General features: G+C 37.9%; 1 protein-coding gene across 1 annotated transcript; it reads left to right on the top strand.

Moving 5' to 3' along the window:
• Window positions 1-6,198: 6,198 nt before the first annotated feature.
• LOC140873977 (uncharacterized) lies at window positions 6,199-10,693 on the top strand. The gene is made up of 10 exons (XM_073277257.1): window positions 6,199-6,427; window positions 6,602-7,217; window positions 7,344-7,602; window positions 7,703-7,731; window positions 8,208-8,259; window positions 8,441-8,566; window positions 8,686-8,787; window positions 8,968-9,462; window positions 9,962-10,035; window positions 10,312-10,693. Exons 1-10 carry the CDS (start codon window positions 6,199-6,201, stop codon window positions 10,691-10,693), a joined length of 2,364 nt encoding a protein of 787 aa, XP_073133358.1.
• Window positions 10,694-17,103: the final 6,410 nt, after the last annotated feature.

Below are 17,103 nucleotides of genomic sequence, written 5' to 3'. Positions count from 1 at the left end.
TATAAATTCACACAAAATAAACATAAAAAAATCATGAACTAATGCATACAAAATGTACTTATCAGGATGCTCGGCTGTCTCTTTGGGATTTGGTGCCAACCTATTGATGGCTGCCCGTGGGTGGTTGGTGGAGAGTTTAATGTAATTTCAGATCCTTTGGATCACTCCTTGGGGGTGGTTTCACGTCCAACTGCCATGCATGAATTTGCAGAGTTTATTATTTCGACTGGGTTATCCGATGCAGGGTTTGTGGGATCTCGGTTCACTTGGACTAATAATAGGGTGTGGAAACGGTTGGATCGAGTTCTTATATATTCAGGTTGGGAAAATTTCTTCAACTTTTTTAAGGTTGAACATTTACATCTGGGTACTTCGGATCACAACCCTCTCCAAATTTCAGCTCTTTTTTTGCCCAAACAGATTAGCTCTTTCAGATTTCAGAATATGTGGACTATGCATCCAGATTTCTTATAGATCGTCAGATTGAATTGGAACTTACCTTGTTGTGAGGTGGGGATGTCTAGGATGATTATTAAATTGAAATGCCTTAAGCATCATCTGAAGTGGTGGAACATGGATGTCTTTGGTGATATATTGGATGAAGTCAGAGGGTTGGACAAGTTAGTTGCCCAAGCAGAAGAGGAATTTGATGGTGATCCGTCTGAAACTCGAAGGGCAGCCCTATCTCTTGCTAAATCTAATTTAGCTCTTAGGCTTGCAATGGAGGAGGTTTTTTGGAAGCAAAAGGCTGCTGCTATATGGGTTGCTGAAGGAGAACGTAATACCAAACTTTTCCATAATATGGTAAACAGGAGAAGAGCAGCTAATAAAATCACCGTATTTGGGAAGATGGTGAACCCTTGGATAATCCAATGAAAATTCGTGATTTTGGGGCTAAGTTCTTTGAATCTTTGTTTTTTGGTGATCCTACTGTTCTTAATCGGGCAGATTTTACTCATATTCCTAATCTGATTCATGAAGGAGATAATGTTTGTCTGATGGCTGCCATTTCTGAAGAAGAATTATTTGACTGTATTAAATCATTTCATGAAGACAGTACTGCTGCTCCAGATGGGTATTCTGCTGGTTTTTACAGGAAGTGATAGAATATTATTAAATCTGATTTGTTGGAGGCTGTTCGAGAATTTTTTGAGGGGTCTCCGATGCCTAGAGCCTTCACTACTACCACTATTGTTTTGATCTCCAAGAATAATGATGATGCATAGATATGGTCAGTTTTCCGGCCCATCAGTTTGTGTATTGTGATTAATGAAATCTTCACTAAGATTTTAACTTTGCGGTTGAAGCTCTTGATGCCAAACCTGATATCTCCTTCGCAGATTGGGTTTGTTTCTGGACGGCAGATTTTTGATAATATCCTTATGGCCCAGGAATTGGTAAATCAGTTAAATTATCAGGTCAGAGGAGGTAACATAATTCTGAAGTTGGATATGGCCAAAGAATATGACAGGATTCAGTGGGATTTTCTCTTGAATGTGCTTAGGGCTTTTGGATTCTTGGATGCGGTTTGTGATATGATTTTGAGATGTGTAAATAACTGCTGGTTTTCAGTCAATATTAGTGGTTTGTTGGCTTGTTTTTTTCCATCTCATATAGGTCTTCGACAGGGAGATCCCTTATCCCCACTACTGTTTGTATTATCTACTGAATATTTGTCAAGGGGGTTGGACATTTTATTTGATCGATATAGGGGGCTGAAATTTCACGCTGGGCGTAGTTTTGGGATATCTCACCGGGCATATGTGGATGATATTATGATTTTTTCGAATGGTGCTATTACAAGTGTTCGATGACTGAGAAAGTTCATTTATCACTATGAGGAATGTTCTGGACAACTGATCAGTAATTCCAGGAGTATGATCATTGTACCTAATTCTACTTCAGCGGTGGTGAGAGGTAAATATTACTCTATTATCGGGTTTACTTAAGGGGTTTTCCCTATTCATTATCTGGGAGCGCCTTTATTCTTAGTCCTCGAAAGAGCACTTATTTCAGTAATATTATTACTAAGGTCATTAAGAAACTGCAGGGATGGGATAATGTTATTCTTTCGTATGGTAGTAGACTGACTTTGATTAAGAGTGTATTATGTTCTTTGCCAATATATCTGTTTCATGTACTTCATCCCCAGGGACAGTTTTGCATTGGTTTGAAATGCTCTGTGCAAAATTCTTGTGGGGGTCAAAATCTGAAACTACTAAAATTCATTGGATTGCTTGGGAGAAAGTGTGTCGGCCTACTATTGAAGGTCATTTAGGGATTAGAAGGTTGAAAGATGTGGTGACAACTTTTGCATTTTAAGCTTTGGTATCGGTTTCGTACTTGGGATTCTATCTGGAGCAGATACCTTCTCATGAGATATTGTCACTCTGAATCCCCTGCGCAGGTGCATTTTAAAGAGGTGGTTTCTCCCACCTGGCAAAGAATGCTTAAAGTCAGAGATAAAACTAAAATTTGTATTGGGTGGAAGATTGGAAGTGGGAATTTGAGTTTTTGGTTTGATTCTTGGCTTCCTGAGGGGCCTCTTGAAGCTATTGCTCTGGTCCAGGGTCAGCCTCTATAGAAAGTTAATTGTTTTCTTGAGGATGGGAGCTGGAATTTGGATCGTTTAATTACTGTGGTGTCACCTGAGATCTTGGCTCGGATTTTGCAAATTCCTATTTACCCCATTGCTGTAGATCGGGTTGTTTGGAAGCTTTCGAAACATGGCACTTTCTCTACCAAGTCTGCATGGGAAGAGATTCGTTGTAAAGTTCCAGAGAATGGGTGGTTGGGTGGTTGTTGGTCTAGACTTTTGAAACCGTCTATTTCTATTTTTTGCTAGCGCTGGTATTTTAGGAGGATTCCAGTGGATGATATCCTTCAATCGAGAGGAGTAGCTCTTGAATCGTCTTGTCATTGTTGTAGAAGCCAGGAGACTTTCAATCATATTTTCTTCTCTAGAAATATGGTTGCGGCTGTTTGGAGGTACTATTCATATATCTTTAGAGTTCAGCAGCCCCATGTTTTTCTCAACTGGCGGGTTAGCGATAAACGGCGTAGAAGAGGTCATGTGAGGGAGATGATGCCGTTTCTGGATTTGTGGTTTTTGTGGAAAACCAAAAATGGTTTTCGACATAAAAGGTATTTGGTTTCGGCGACCAGATTCATAAAATATTTAATGGAGTACAATGTTGCTGCGTTTAGATCGGGAGTGATTAGAGCAGAACATTGGACAGGTTATGAAGATTGAGCTGGAACATTTGGTTTAACTTTACAGCTTACTCAAACCACTTCCATTATTTTGGTTCGATGGACTCCTCCCCCTATGGGAATTTTTAAGCTTAACACAGATGGTTGTTCGAAAGGGTGTGGCAACTCTGCATTTGGTGGTATTGTGAGGAATCATTTGGGCAACACTATATTGGCGTTCCATGAAAATATTGGCATGAGAACTAATACTCGGGCTAAGATGTTAGCCATTTTGAAAGGGTTATCTCTCTGTCAGGAATTTGGCTATTTTCCAATTTGGTTGAAAGTAGAATCGTAGGTTGTTTTCGCTAATATTGACTCAAACAACACTAGTTGGTACCTTTGTGCCACTTTAATGAATATTAAGAGTATCTTATTTAATCACCCGGTCTTCAAGTCTCATATTTATAGGGAGGCTAATGTTGCGGCAGATGAACTGACAAACTTGAGGATCATTAATCAGGGTCTGAACATTATTACTTTGGGTTAGCTGCAAGGCAAGCTTCGGGGAATTTGCAGGCTGGATAGAGCATGATTTCCTTATGTTAGGATTAAGACTAAATAACTTTTATTGATGTATTTAATTTCTTGAGAGGTTTTGATCTAGTCCTCCTCTCTTGTATTTTCCTTTTTCTTAGAATAAACGGGTAGAGGTCCGCCTAACCACCCCCCCCCCCCCCGGCCACAACAGGAGGTTTTTTTAATATATATATATATATATGATAAGTGCATTTTGTGCACTTAATTTGTATTGATATTATTGGATAATTGTTTGGTTTTGAGCGGAATTATGTGGAATTGGTTGTTGTTTGTGTTGGATGTAGGAAATAAATCATATATAGAATTTATGATGGATGGAGTCAAAGGAGTCAAGAAATAGGCAAAACGAGTGAAGATAGCCCAAGATTTTGAAGAAAAGATGAAGAAGGACCCGAGCCTTATGCGCGCCCGCGCTAGCCATCACGCGCGCCCACGCCTCCTGGAGTGTTTTTAGAGTGTTGAGGCAGAGAGTTATGCGCGCCCAAGCGTGTTCAAGAATTTTGAAATTGTGATCCAGAGCTTTATGCGCGCCCGTGCGACTTTTGAGGCGCGCCCGTGCGACTTTTGAGGCGCGCCCGCGCGTCGCTGATTTTCTAACGAAGTGTTTCTGTAATTTTGGAAACTTTGAGATATATTTGGGTTGATTTTTGGACGATTCTTGGGGAGTACTTAAGGGAGTTTTTCAGACCTAATGGGATCTATCTAGCCGCCAATACACACAATAATCTTGAGAGTAAATTCGGGAGATTTTGGATCGAGATTTGAAGCTTTCTTGGAACGAAGACAAAGATTTTTCGACCGGACACGAAAGAAAGACTACGGCTTTGTTATTTCTTCTTATTTGTTTTCTTTTGATTGTTGAATTATGTTTGAGATACTGAACATGATTTGTTTTGTTATGAATTTGAGCATGAACTAAACTTTTTAAGTCTAGAGGTTGATGTAGCCTGGTCAAGACATGTTTATGAATTGTTAATTTTATTGAATTGAGTTCCTCTAAATTAATTGTGATTCTAGTTTTGATAGTCTTTTCAATTTACTGGCCATAAATTGATTTGTCATATTTATTCAGAATCCAGCACTCGGGAGAGGGGATTTAGAATAGGATCGATAGAATTCAAACTATTAATTGTTTATATGTCTCGGGAGAGTTTATAACTTTAATAGAGCCTAGGAAGAACATTGTTTTACACATATCATTACAAGTAGATTCTTAATAGGGATATTGGAATTGATTTGTAATTGATACACTCTATTTGATACTCGGGAGAGGTAAATAGTATAATCTATGTGTTCTTGATTATTAATTAAAATGAACTCATGAAAATAGATTAATTAGGAATGAATATTGTCGAGACCAGGTGAGATCAAAACCTCTAGACTATTTCTCTTTGATTGATAATCTCTTAAGGATTGTGTGTGCGCACGCTTTACAAACTTCATTATTTATTTAATTTGTCAGCAAATCTCTAACGTTTGATTTTCTAAATAAAATTAAGACTATTTTAATTACAAGTATTGAATATTTTCAAATTACTCTTTGTGGGATCGACACTCTCTCTATCACTATATTAAAACTTGACACTCGTGCACTTGCGAGTATTCTTCACAACAAGTTTTTGGCGTCGTTTTCGGGGAGTAATTTTTGATTTTGTTTAGTCTTGTTACCAATTAGTCTAAGTTTAATTTAGAACGCTATTTATCTTATTTTAAGTTACTAATTGACTTCTGTTGTCTTGACTGCAGTTTATGCGAAGATCTCAAAGTGCGAATTCTTTAATCTTTGATCCAGAGATTGAACGAACCGCATGCGCTTTGAGAAGAGCAAGAAGAGAAGAACAACAGAACATGGCTGAAGAAAATGTCAATGAATTGCCCTTGGTGCCAATTAGAGATCATTTCAGGCCAACGATCCAGGATCACTATTTTGGACTCGCTCGAGGGACAATAAATGCCAACAACTTCGAGTTGAAGCCGGCATTAATCAACATGGTTTAGCAGAATCAATTCAATGGAAGCGCCACAGCTGATCCTCACCTACACTTGCGCACCTTCCTAGAGATTACTGATACGGTAAAAATGAATGGTGTTTCTGAGTATATAATACGTTTACGCTTGTTTCCTTTTTCTCTCAGGGACAAGGCACGGAGCTGCTTACAGTCATTACCGCTGGGAAGCATAACAACTTGGGAGGACATGGCTGTGAAATTTTTAGCAAAGTATTTTCCACCGGCCAAGTCCACCCAGCTGAAGATTGAGATCAGTACCTTTCAATAGCATGATTCAAAACAGCTATATGAGGCATGGGAAAGGTACAAATATTTGTTAAGGCGTTGTCCTAATCATTGTTTTGCAGATTGGGAAGAAATAGAGTTTTTCTACAATGGGTTGAATATGCCTACAAGAATGTCCGTGGACTCTGCTGCTGGGGGTACCATATTTTCCAATGACCCCATTCAGGCCTATGAGATGCTGGAGCAAATGACTATCAATAGTTATCAATGGCCATCTGAATTCATGAGAGTCAATAAGGGAGTGTATAGTGTTGATCCTCTTACTTCCATCACTGCACAGTTATCTGCGTTGAGTACACAAGTTGCTGCTCTAAACAAGGTGAATATAGCAGAACCTGCAGGTGTGTCGGTTGCCATAGAAGAAACTCATCCACCTGAGGAAGCTCAATATATCAATCCCAGAGGCTATGGAAATTATCGAGGTAACCCTCCACCTAATACTTATCATCCTGTCTTACGTAACCATGAAAAATTTTCCTATGCCAACAACAAAAATGTGTTGAATCCCCCTCCAGGATTCAATACAAACAAGGGTGAAGGAAGGGCGTCTTTGGAGGATGTTGTGTCTACATTTGTCATTGAATCTAACAAGAGGATGTCAAGGACAGACACTCGAATGGACAGCATGGAGACACATATGTGCAGTTTGGGGGCTATGATGAAATCCATGGAAACACAGATTGGAAAGCTGGCAAAAGCTTTAAAGGATAAAAACCGAGGACAATTTCCCAGCAATACAGAAGTGAATCCAAAAGTGCAGTGCAAAGCAGTGGAGTTAAGAAGTGGTAAGAAATTAGAAGCTAAGGATCAGAGCAGAGCAAAAGAAGTAGATGAATCAATGGTCGAAGAAATCGTTGCTGAAGAGCCCAAGCAAGAAGCAGTTTCAAAACCGATGTACAAGCCACAGCTTCCATACCCACAGCGGTTTAAGAAGAAAGCACTTGATGAGCAATTTTCCAAGTTCCTAGACATTTTCAAGAAGATACACATAAATATTCCGTTTACAGATGCCTTGGAACAAATGCCCAATTACGACAAGTTCATCAAAGATGTGATGTCCAAAAAGAGGAGACTGCAAGACAATGAAGTAGTGAATCTGACAGAAGAGTGCAGCACCATCCTGCAGAAAAAGTTACCACAAAAGCTTAAGGATCCAGGGAGTTTTACTATCCCTTGTTTTATTGGTGGTTCTAAAGTAAATCGAGCTTTATGTGATTTACGAGCAAGTATAAATTTGATGTCGTTTTTTGTTTACAGGACTTTGGAGCTTGAAGAAGTCAGAGCGACCACCATCACGTTACAGCTGGCAGATCGAAGTATCACATACCCACAGGGTATTGTAGAGGATGTTTTGGTGAAGGTCGACAAGTTTATATTCCCAGCAGACTTCGTGATTTTGGACATGGATGAAGATGAAGAAACTCACTTGATTTTTGGGAAACCCTTTTTAGCCACTGCACGTGCGCTAATTGACGTCCACAAGGGAGAGCTCACACTTCGAGTTGGTGGTGAAGCTGTGATTTTAAATATTTATCACACCATGAGGGGCCCAAACGAGGTAAGTACATGTAAAAGCATTGAAATTATTGATTCTCATAATTATTTTTCATGTGCAGGAATCACTGATCCATTATAAAGATGTTTGGTAGCGGATGAGGTATTTGATAAGGAAGAGGATTGAGAGCTACATGAACAAGAAGCATTCCTTGAGGGAGCTCCGAAGGAAAAAATGGTGAGTACTAAGGAATCTAAAGCATTGGAAAATAGTGCACCAGAGGTATCTGCTGAAACTCATGATCTTAAAGAATTGCCTACACATCTATATTATGCATTCTTTGGTGAAAATTCTACTTGTCATGTTATTATTTCTGCTCACCTGTCTGCTGTAGAAAAGGATAAGTTGTTGAGAGTATTGAGAAATTTCAAAACTTCCTTAGGATGGTCAATTTCTGACATTAAGGGTATTAGTCCAACAATTTGCATGCATAAAATTTTGATTGAAGAGTCTTATACTCCTTATGTTGATCATCAGAGGCAGTTGAATCCCTCCATGAAAGAGGTAGTTAAGAAAGAAGTTTTAAAGTTGTTGAATGCGGGTGTGATTTATGCTATTTCTGACAGTATTTGGGTGTCTCCTGTTCAAGTGGTACCTAAGAAAGGTGGGATTACTGTGGTTAAAAACAAAAATAATGAGTTAATCTCCACATGTACAGTAACTGGCTGGCGAGTCTGTATATATTATAGGAAGTTGAACAAAGCTACTCGTAAGGATCATTTTCCACTTCCTTTCATTGATCAAATGCTTGATAGACTTGCTGGTTATTGCTATTACTGTTTCTTAGATGGTTATTCAGGTTATAATCAAATTGCTATCACACCGGAGAATCAGGAGAAGACTACTTTTACGTGTCCCTATGACACGTTTACTTTCAGGAGGATGCCGTTTGGCCTGTGTAATGCACCAGCAACTTTTCAGAGGTGTATGATGGCGATTTTTGCAGATATGGTGGAGGAAGTGATGGAAATTTTTATGGATGATTTTTCAGTATTTGGTTCCTCTTTTGATCACTACTTGCATAATATGTCTTTCGTTTTGCAGAGGTGCCAAGAAAAGAATTTAGTCCTTAATTGGGAGAAATGTCATTTTATGGTTCAAGAGGGCATTGTCCTGGGACATAAAGTGTCGTCAAATGGATTAGAGGTGGATCGAGCCAAAGTGGTGGCAATTGAGAAGCTTCCGAATATCAAGGGCATCAGAAGTTTCCTAGGCCATGCGGGGTTCTATAGGCGTTTCATCAAAGATTTTTCAAAAATCACAAAACCCCTATGTAATTTTCTTGAAAAGGACTCTACATTCATATTTGATGATGATTGTTTGCAGGCCTTTGAGAAGATCAAGACGGCGTTGATCACAACACCCATCATGGTTGTGCCAGATTGGAAAGAACCTTTTGAACTGATGTGCGACGCCAGTGACTATGCAGTGGGGGCTGTCTTAGGCCAGAGGAGAGATAAAATTTTTCGATCCATCTATTACGCCAGTCGCACCATGGATGCCGCACAACAAAACTACACTACTACAGAAAAAGAGATGCTTGCAGTAGTTTTTGATTTTGATAAATTTCGTCCGTATTTAATTGGCACTAAAGTAGTTGTTTGCACTGACCATGCGGCGATTCGCTATTTATTTGCCAAGAAGGATGCCAAGCCATGCTTGATAAGGTGGATTCTGCTTCTACAAAAATTTGATTTTGAAATCAAAGATAAAAAAGGTAGCGAAAATCAGGTTGCTGATCACTTGTCGAGATTGGAGCTAGAAAATGTTAAGGAGGAGGAAAGCATCAAAGAATTATTTCCAGATGAACATATCTTTCAGGTAAGTTCCTCTATTCCATGGTTTGCTGATTTTGCTAATTTTTTTGTCTTGTGGTGCTATGCCTCCAGAGTTGAACCGACATCATAAAAAGAAGTTTTTCCATGACGTTAAGTTATACTTATGGGATGATCCCTACGTTTTCAAATGTTGTGCTGATCAAGTGATTCGGAGATGTGTGGCGGGGCAAGATGCAAATGAAATTTTAGAACAATGCCATTCAGCACAATATGGAGGACATTTTGGAGCAACCCGGACTGCTGCTAAGGTACTACAATCTGGTTTTTATTGGCCTACGTTGTTTAGAGATAGTTATACCTTAGTGAAATCATGTGATAAGTGTCAACGAATGGGAAATATATCTAGAAGACATGAATTACCCCTCACAAATATTTTAGAAGTAGAATTGTTTGATGTGTGGGATATTGATTTTATGGGTCCCTTTCTCCCTTCTCTTAGGTACACTTATATTTTATTAGCAGTTGATTATGTTTCGAAATAGGTGGAAGCCATTGCCACTTCTATTAATGATGCTCGTGTAGTAGTAAAGTTTCTACAGAAGAACATTTTTACAAGGTTTGGAACACCACGAGCAATAATTAGTGACGAAGGTACGCATTTTTGTAATAAAATTTTTAATACCTTGCTTACTAAGTATGGTGTCAGGCATAAGGTTGCATGTGCATACCATCCTCAAACCAATGGTTAGGCAGAAATCTCTAACCGAGAAATAAAGCAAATATTAGAGAAAATGGTTAAGACGAATCGTAAAGATTGGGCAGTAAAACTAGATGACGCTATCTGGACCTACCGCACTGCATTCAAAACACCTATTGGGATGTCTCCCTATAGGTTGGTTTTTGGTAAGGCGTGCCATTTGCCTTTGGAATTGGAGCACAAGGCGTTTTGGGCCGTCAAGAAGCTGAACATGGATCTCAAAGTATCCGGGGAGTTGCGTAAATTACAGTTGAATGAACTGGACGAGTTTCGAAGTGAATCCTATGAGAATGCCAAGATCTACAAGGAGCAAACCAAGAAGTTGCATGACAAAAACATTGTACCTCGAGAATTCGAACCAGGTCAGAAAGTATTGTTGTTTAACTCTCGTCTGAAACTGTTTCCAGGAAAACTGAAGTCCCGATGGTCTGGACCATTTACAGTGGAGAAGGTGTATCCGCACTGTGCGATCGAGCTTCGATGTACAGATGGAAGTGTATTCAAGGTGAACGGGTAAATGGTTAAACACTATTTTGATACCGAAGTACGAAGTACTGAGAGTACTTTGCTCACAGACCCGACCTAAATCTGGTGCAAGTCCGGCTGAGGACTATAAACCAAGCGCTATTTGGGAGGCAACCCATATTTTCTTTTTTTTTTCTTTTCTTAATTTTATTTCGTTTTTGCGTTTAGCTTTTTTTTCGTGTTTTGATTCGTACTGCTTAATTTTTGTTTCTCAGGAACGAAATTCCAGAAGCCCATGCGCCCCCGCTTGCCCTTTTGGCATGCCCGCGCCTCATTAAATTTAAAATCAGAGGAATGACGCGGACCCTTATGCGTGCCTGCTTGTATCCCAGGCGCGCCCGCGCGTGAAAAATTATGCAAAACATGAGAAACACAGAAACTTATGCGCGCCCGCGCATCCCTTGTGCAAAAAAATAAATCGGGCCAGAGGTTTATGCGCGCCCGCCTCTCTTACTTGCGTGCCCTCTTCATCTAAATTTATACCCTGATTTCTTTCCGTTCTCTCCCATTCTTCATCCCGATTTTCTATATATTTCCAAACCCTTCTTAATTTCTTTCCTCAATCGCCGATTAATCTCTAATTTCTTTTCAAATTCTCATCTTTCTTCCATCTCGTTTTGTTTTTCCTTTTCTCTACACATCGTCTACTGTTCTTCTACACCGCGGGCGCCCATCGATCTCCAGGTCAGGAAGTTCGAGTGGGGAGATATTGCTGTGATATTCTCAAGTTTTTTTGGTAAGTTTCTCTGATTTCGGGGTTGCCAATTCTTATCTTCTTGGTTGACTGAGATCGTACGATGGTGGTGCGAAATTGTGTTTGCCTTGTTGACGTCTGTGTTGGGTTCTATTGTTGGTATTCGTTTGTTGTTTTGCGTGACAAGTGTGTTTGTGGCTTGAGTTTCTAAGTTTGGGGGAGTCACGACTGGGGTTTCTTCCTATTGAAGTTTGGTTAGTTATTTTGCCCTCTAAGTGTTTGTCATATGGCTCCAAAGAAGAAAACGAAGTTGGGTGAATCCTCTTCTTTGGCCCCTACTTTTGATACTCATTGTTTCTGGGATGAGAAGGCTGCAGAGAATTATCACACACTTTTATCTAAGAATATTCTACCTGAGCGGGGGTTTGATACGTCAATTGGATTTGAGCCGAATGGGGTTATTACAAGCAATGTCGGTGATGAAGTACTAGAGCGTCAGTGGCTTCAATTTGTTAAACAGCCACAAGAATCAGTGGTGTCCTTGGTCAGGGAATTTTATGCGAATTTGAAAGTCAAACACGTCGAGTTCAAGGTGTTGGTGAGGGGAAAAATGGTGCCTTTTGACTCCGCGTCGATTAATACCTTGTTTCAAATTCCACCAGTGGAATTTGATTAATATGCTGCGTATAGGTCTGGGGAGATTGATTATAATGACATTATTCAAACAATCTATGTTGCAGGTGCCGAATGGAGGATGGGCGGTGATCACAAACCATCGAAGTTGCGGAAGATTGACTTAACTAGTGATGCCAAGAGGTGGTTCAATCTTGTTTGCGCTAGACTTAAGCCCACTGATCACGATCATGAGGTCACCAGAGAGAGGGAGATTCTTGTGTACTGCATTATTAAGGGAAAATCTGTAGATGTCGGTCAAATATGCCAAGACACTATTCAGAATGTTTTTACTGGTCGTTCGAGGGGGGGCCTTGCATTGCCTTCTATTATTACGAATTTGTGTGAAGCTGTTGGAGTTGATTGGAGCCCCACCGAAGAACTTTTGAAGCCCATGGCTCTCATACCCTGTGGGTTGTCTTCTCGTCTCCCATCTGAAAGTGAATTGAGAGAACGTGCGGCCAGAAGATCATACAATGCTATAGCAGCAGCTAGTCGAGTTTCTGAACCACCACCTGTTCCACCTCCCTCTTTGGAAGCACGTGTTACTCTCTTGAGGTGGATCTTTGCCAGCACCGACAGGAATTCCAGCAATTTCGGCACAGGAATGATATGTTTATGGACTATACGCTGAGTTTCAATGATGCTTTGAGCCACCAGTTTCCTCACGCTGCGAGCTCGGATCATCTGTTTCCTCCTTATCCTCAGTGGCCACCTACTTTTGGTGGTTCGGACCCTGACCATGGTGTTGATGGTGATGCGGGCGGACCACTGACGATCGTCGTTTGAGGTACATGTCCTTACTCTTTCTTGTTTAATTCATTGAGAACAATGATTGTACCTAGTTTGGGGGGATTTTGATTCAATTATGTTGGAATTTGTTGCTGAGTTTTTTTTTTTGTTTTTATGCGTTTTCTTTTAGTGTTTTTGGCTCTTTGGATTTCTTAAGATGAATAGGGTGTGAGGTTGGTAAATTGAGAATTGTTGTGTGTATGTGAGATAAGTTCAATAAATCATGAAATAAATGAAAAATAATGGGCCAATGATGCAAATTTTTTTTTTTATTTCACATCCATGATCGTACTTAAAAGAATTTTTGTTGGTGAACTAATTAGATGAATGAATCCCTATATATTCTGTGATTTTGCTTAAGTCTGGCTTAAAACATACAAACATAGAAATGAATGAGGCATTTTTGGGATCCTTGGGCTTAATTTTCGTTGGAACTTACCGTAGTTGCCCTTTGAGCCTTCACGAGATATACATGAGTACTTTAGGTACATGTTCTAAATTTTGTTGAAGATCATCGTTTACTGCTGATGATTACTTCTTTTCTGCACTGGTTCAAATTCATGTGATTTACTTGTGAATTGAGATTGTCTAGAACTAGTTCGGACATCCTTTGAGGCGCAATACGGGCATAACTGTGATTAGGAATGATATAGGCAATTTTTCTGAAATCGTTTGAGCCTTTCAAGAGACCTATTGATTCAACCATCATTAGTACCTTGTTTGAGCCTTATTTAAAATCGAATGACATTCGTGTAAACGTGTGACAAAACCCCCATTCGTCATTATTTCAAGGTCCTACATTGACTATCTATGAATAACCTAAACACTAATTCCTACCTTTAAGGGAGTAATTTGAATGCTAAAATGTTATATGATCCTAGTTTTTAATTGTGAATATGGAATGGTGTGGTGGAAAAGAGGTTTTAAAAAAAAGAAAAAAAAATTGGTGAATGAAAAAGTTGAAAAAAGAAGAAGATGACAAATCAATGAGATGAAGAGAAAGTGTGAACATGGGAATGAAAAAGGAGTGGAAATTTGTTATGGAGCATATATTACTCCCTCTTTTGAATTCTTATCCTTTTGTTGTAGCCATGAGCCAGGTCTTACGATACAAGTCAATTTAGTTCTATTGACCGAGTCACAGTTGTCCAATATACTAGTGGAGAAGGGTTGCGAGAATCTAGCCTATGGATAATTGATTGACACGTTTAATGAATATGAATTTTTGGCCGAAACACGCACACACTTTTCTTTTGTGAAATAACCTGATTTTTGCGTGTTTTCACCTGTAATTTATCCTATCGTTTGCTCCTTTTACCTTATAACGTCCTCATGATCTATGAATGTGTGAATTGATTTGGATAAAAGTATTTTGAACGTGAGTTGCGGGATTTGTAAGTTTTTGAGGTTCACTAGCATGTGTTTGTTGAAGATAAAAATTGATAGTTCGATATGATTGGATGAAAAATGTTTTTCTGAATATTTTGCTAAGGCCATTGATTCATAGTATTTCTTGGTTGGTCTTGATTTGTTTGAGTGAGTATTTTGTACTTTGATTTTGAGTCTTGATTAGTTTTGCTCGGGACTGGCAAACATTTAAGTTTGGGGGAATTTGATAAGTGCATTTTGTGCACTTAATTTGTATTGATATTATTGGATAATTGTTTGGTTTCGAGCGGAATTATGTGGAATTTGTTGTTTTTTGTGTTGGATGTAGGAAATAAAGCATATATAGAATTTATGATGGATGGAGTCAAAGGATTCAAGAAAGAGGCAAAACGAATGAAGATAGCCCAAGATTTTGAAGGAAAGATGAAGAAGGACCCGAGCCTTATGCGCGCGGGCGCCTCCTGGAGTGTTTTTAGAGTGTTGAGGCAGAGATTTATGCGCGCCCGGGCCAGAAATTACGTGTGCCCGTGCGTGTTCGAGAATTTTGATGTTGTGATCCAGAGCTTTATGCACGCCCACGTGACTTTTGAGGCGCGCCCGCGCGTCGCTGATTTTCTGACGAAGTGTTTTTGTAATTTTGGAAACTTTGAGATATCTTTGGGTTGATTTTTGGACGATTCTTGGGAAGTATTTAAGGGAGTTTTTCAGACCTAATGGGATCTATCTAGCCGCCAATACACACAATAATCTTGAGAGTAAATTCGGGAGATTTTGGATCGAGATTTGAAGCTTGCTTGGAACGAAGACGAAGACTTTTCGACCGGACATGAAAGAAAGACTACGGCTTTGTTTTTTCTTCTTATTTGTTTTCTTTTGATTGTTGAATTATGTTTGAGATATTGAACATGATTTGTTTTGTTATGAATTTGAATATGAACTAAACTTTTTAAGTCTAGAAGTTGATGTAGTCTGGTCAAGACATGTTTATGAATTGTTAATTTTATTGAATTGAGTTCCTCTAAATTAATTGTGATTCTAGTTTTGATAGTCTTTTCAATTTACTGGCCATAAATTGATTTGTCATATTTATTCAGAATCCGGAACTCGAAAGAGGAGATTTAGAATAGGGTCGATAGAATTCACACTATTAATTGTTTATATGTCTCGGGAGAGTTTATAACTTTAATAGAGCCTAGGAAGAACATTGTTTTACACATATCATTACAAGTAGATTCTTAATAGGGATATTGGAATTGATCTGTAATTGATACACTCTATTTGATACTCGGGAGAGGGAAATATTATAATCTATGTATTCTTGGTTATTAATTGAAATGAACTCATGAAAATAGATTAATTAGGAATGAATATTGTCGAGACTAGGTGAGATCAAAACCTCTAGACTATTTTTTTTTGATTGATAATCTCTTAAAGATTGTGTGTGCGTGCGCTTTACAAACTTCATTATTTATTTAATTTGTCAGCAAATCTCTAAAGTTTGATTTTCTAGATAAAATTAAGACTATTTTAATTACAAGTATTGAATATTTTCAAATTACTTCTTGTGGGATCGACACTCTCTCTATCACTATATTAAAACATAACACTCGTACGCTTGCGAGTATTTTTCACAACAATATAATAACAACGTAGCAGTATATTTTTAATTATATACAAGGGTAATTGGGTATTTTGGTGTTCAATAGGGAGTTCAAACACATAAACAAATTAAATGGGGACTGAGCAAGGACAAACTTCTGACATAAGGACTGAATAAAACTTTTTGTTTGGTGTTTGGTGTTTGGATTCCTGAAAAATAGAATTTTGAATTGAAATTGAAATTGGATTTTAAATACATGGAATTGGAATTTAATTTTGGTGCTTGGCAAAAAGTTAAAATATATTTTAGAATTTGATAGTATAAATTTTAGATAAATGATATTTTGTAAAAAAAAAATTGAAGAAAACTTAAAATTTTCAACTAACGTACATAAATTTATTATTAAAAATAATTTTATTATCTTTATAAATCCAAATCCCATGAAATCCGACCAATTTTATAAGAGATTTCACTTAGTTAAATGAAATCTTATGAAATCCCATCAAATATCAATCTCGTTTTGCCAAACACTAAAACGGTATTTTTAATTCCTAATCTCACCAAATCCCGTGTAATTCCATGATTGTAAACACACTAGTGCTTGGATATGTGTATTTGGATTTGAGAAAAGATTTCAAATCAATAGATTTTCAAAACCATTGATCTGAATCCTCTTTTTATTAAATTTTTTATTTGGATGAATATAGAATTTCAGAGTTAATATCCATTAATTAAAAATATATTTTTTGGCTAAAAAATTTAAGAATGTCAAATCATACAAAATTTTACTATATATTTTATATATTTTGAAATTAAAAAATAAGTATTATGATTACAAAATAACCATATCCAATTTAAAATAAAATAAATTTACATTTTATTTATTTTAATTGTATTAAATACTAAATTTACATAAATAAACTTTGAACAAAATAGGGATATTTTACAAAAAATAAACTTTAAATTTAACAAAATACTAAATTTATCAAATAACCATGTCCAGATATGTGTGTTGATTCCAAAAACTTGGAAAGAAGCTTTCACGTGAAAGGAAGATTTGAAATAACCGGTGAAAGGAGTAGATTTCAAATCCAATAAAAATACATTGGTTTGGATTTCAAATTGGAATCTGCCCTTTAAAATTTTAAGAGTCAAACTTGTGAAATAGGTTTGTCTTGTGGATTCAAATCCAAATGAGCTCAAATCCCTCCTCCCAACAACAACCTAAAATTGTGTTTGCATTTGTCGGAGGATT

This window comes from Henckelia pumila, chromosome 1 (assembly GCF_033568475.1).
Source record: "Henckelia pumila isolate YLH828 chromosome 1, ASM3356847v2, whole genome shotgun sequence".
NCBI lineage: Eukaryota > Viridiplantae > Streptophyta > Magnoliopsida > Lamiales > Gesneriaceae > Henckelia > Henckelia pumila.
Note: the sequence above shows the minus strand (reverse complement) of the source record. Positions and strands in the feature narration are given on the sequence as shown.

What these genes read in the sequence shown, in the direction of transcription:
- LOC140873977 (XM_073277257.1), top strand. Translation starts at nt 6,199, where the DNA reads ATGTCCGTGGACTCTGCTGCTGGGGGTACCATATTTTCCAATGACCCC. An exon ending in GAATATAGCAGAACCTGCAG is followed by an intron (nt 6,428 to 6,601) that starts GTGTGTCGGTTG and finishes ATCCCCCTCCAG; the next exon opens with GATTCAATACAAACAAGGGT. An exon ending in ACCAGCAACTTTTCAGAGGT is followed by an intron (nt 8,567 to 8,685) that starts GTATGATGGCGA and finishes TTCGTTTTGCAG; the next exon opens with AGGTGCCAAGAAAAGAATTT.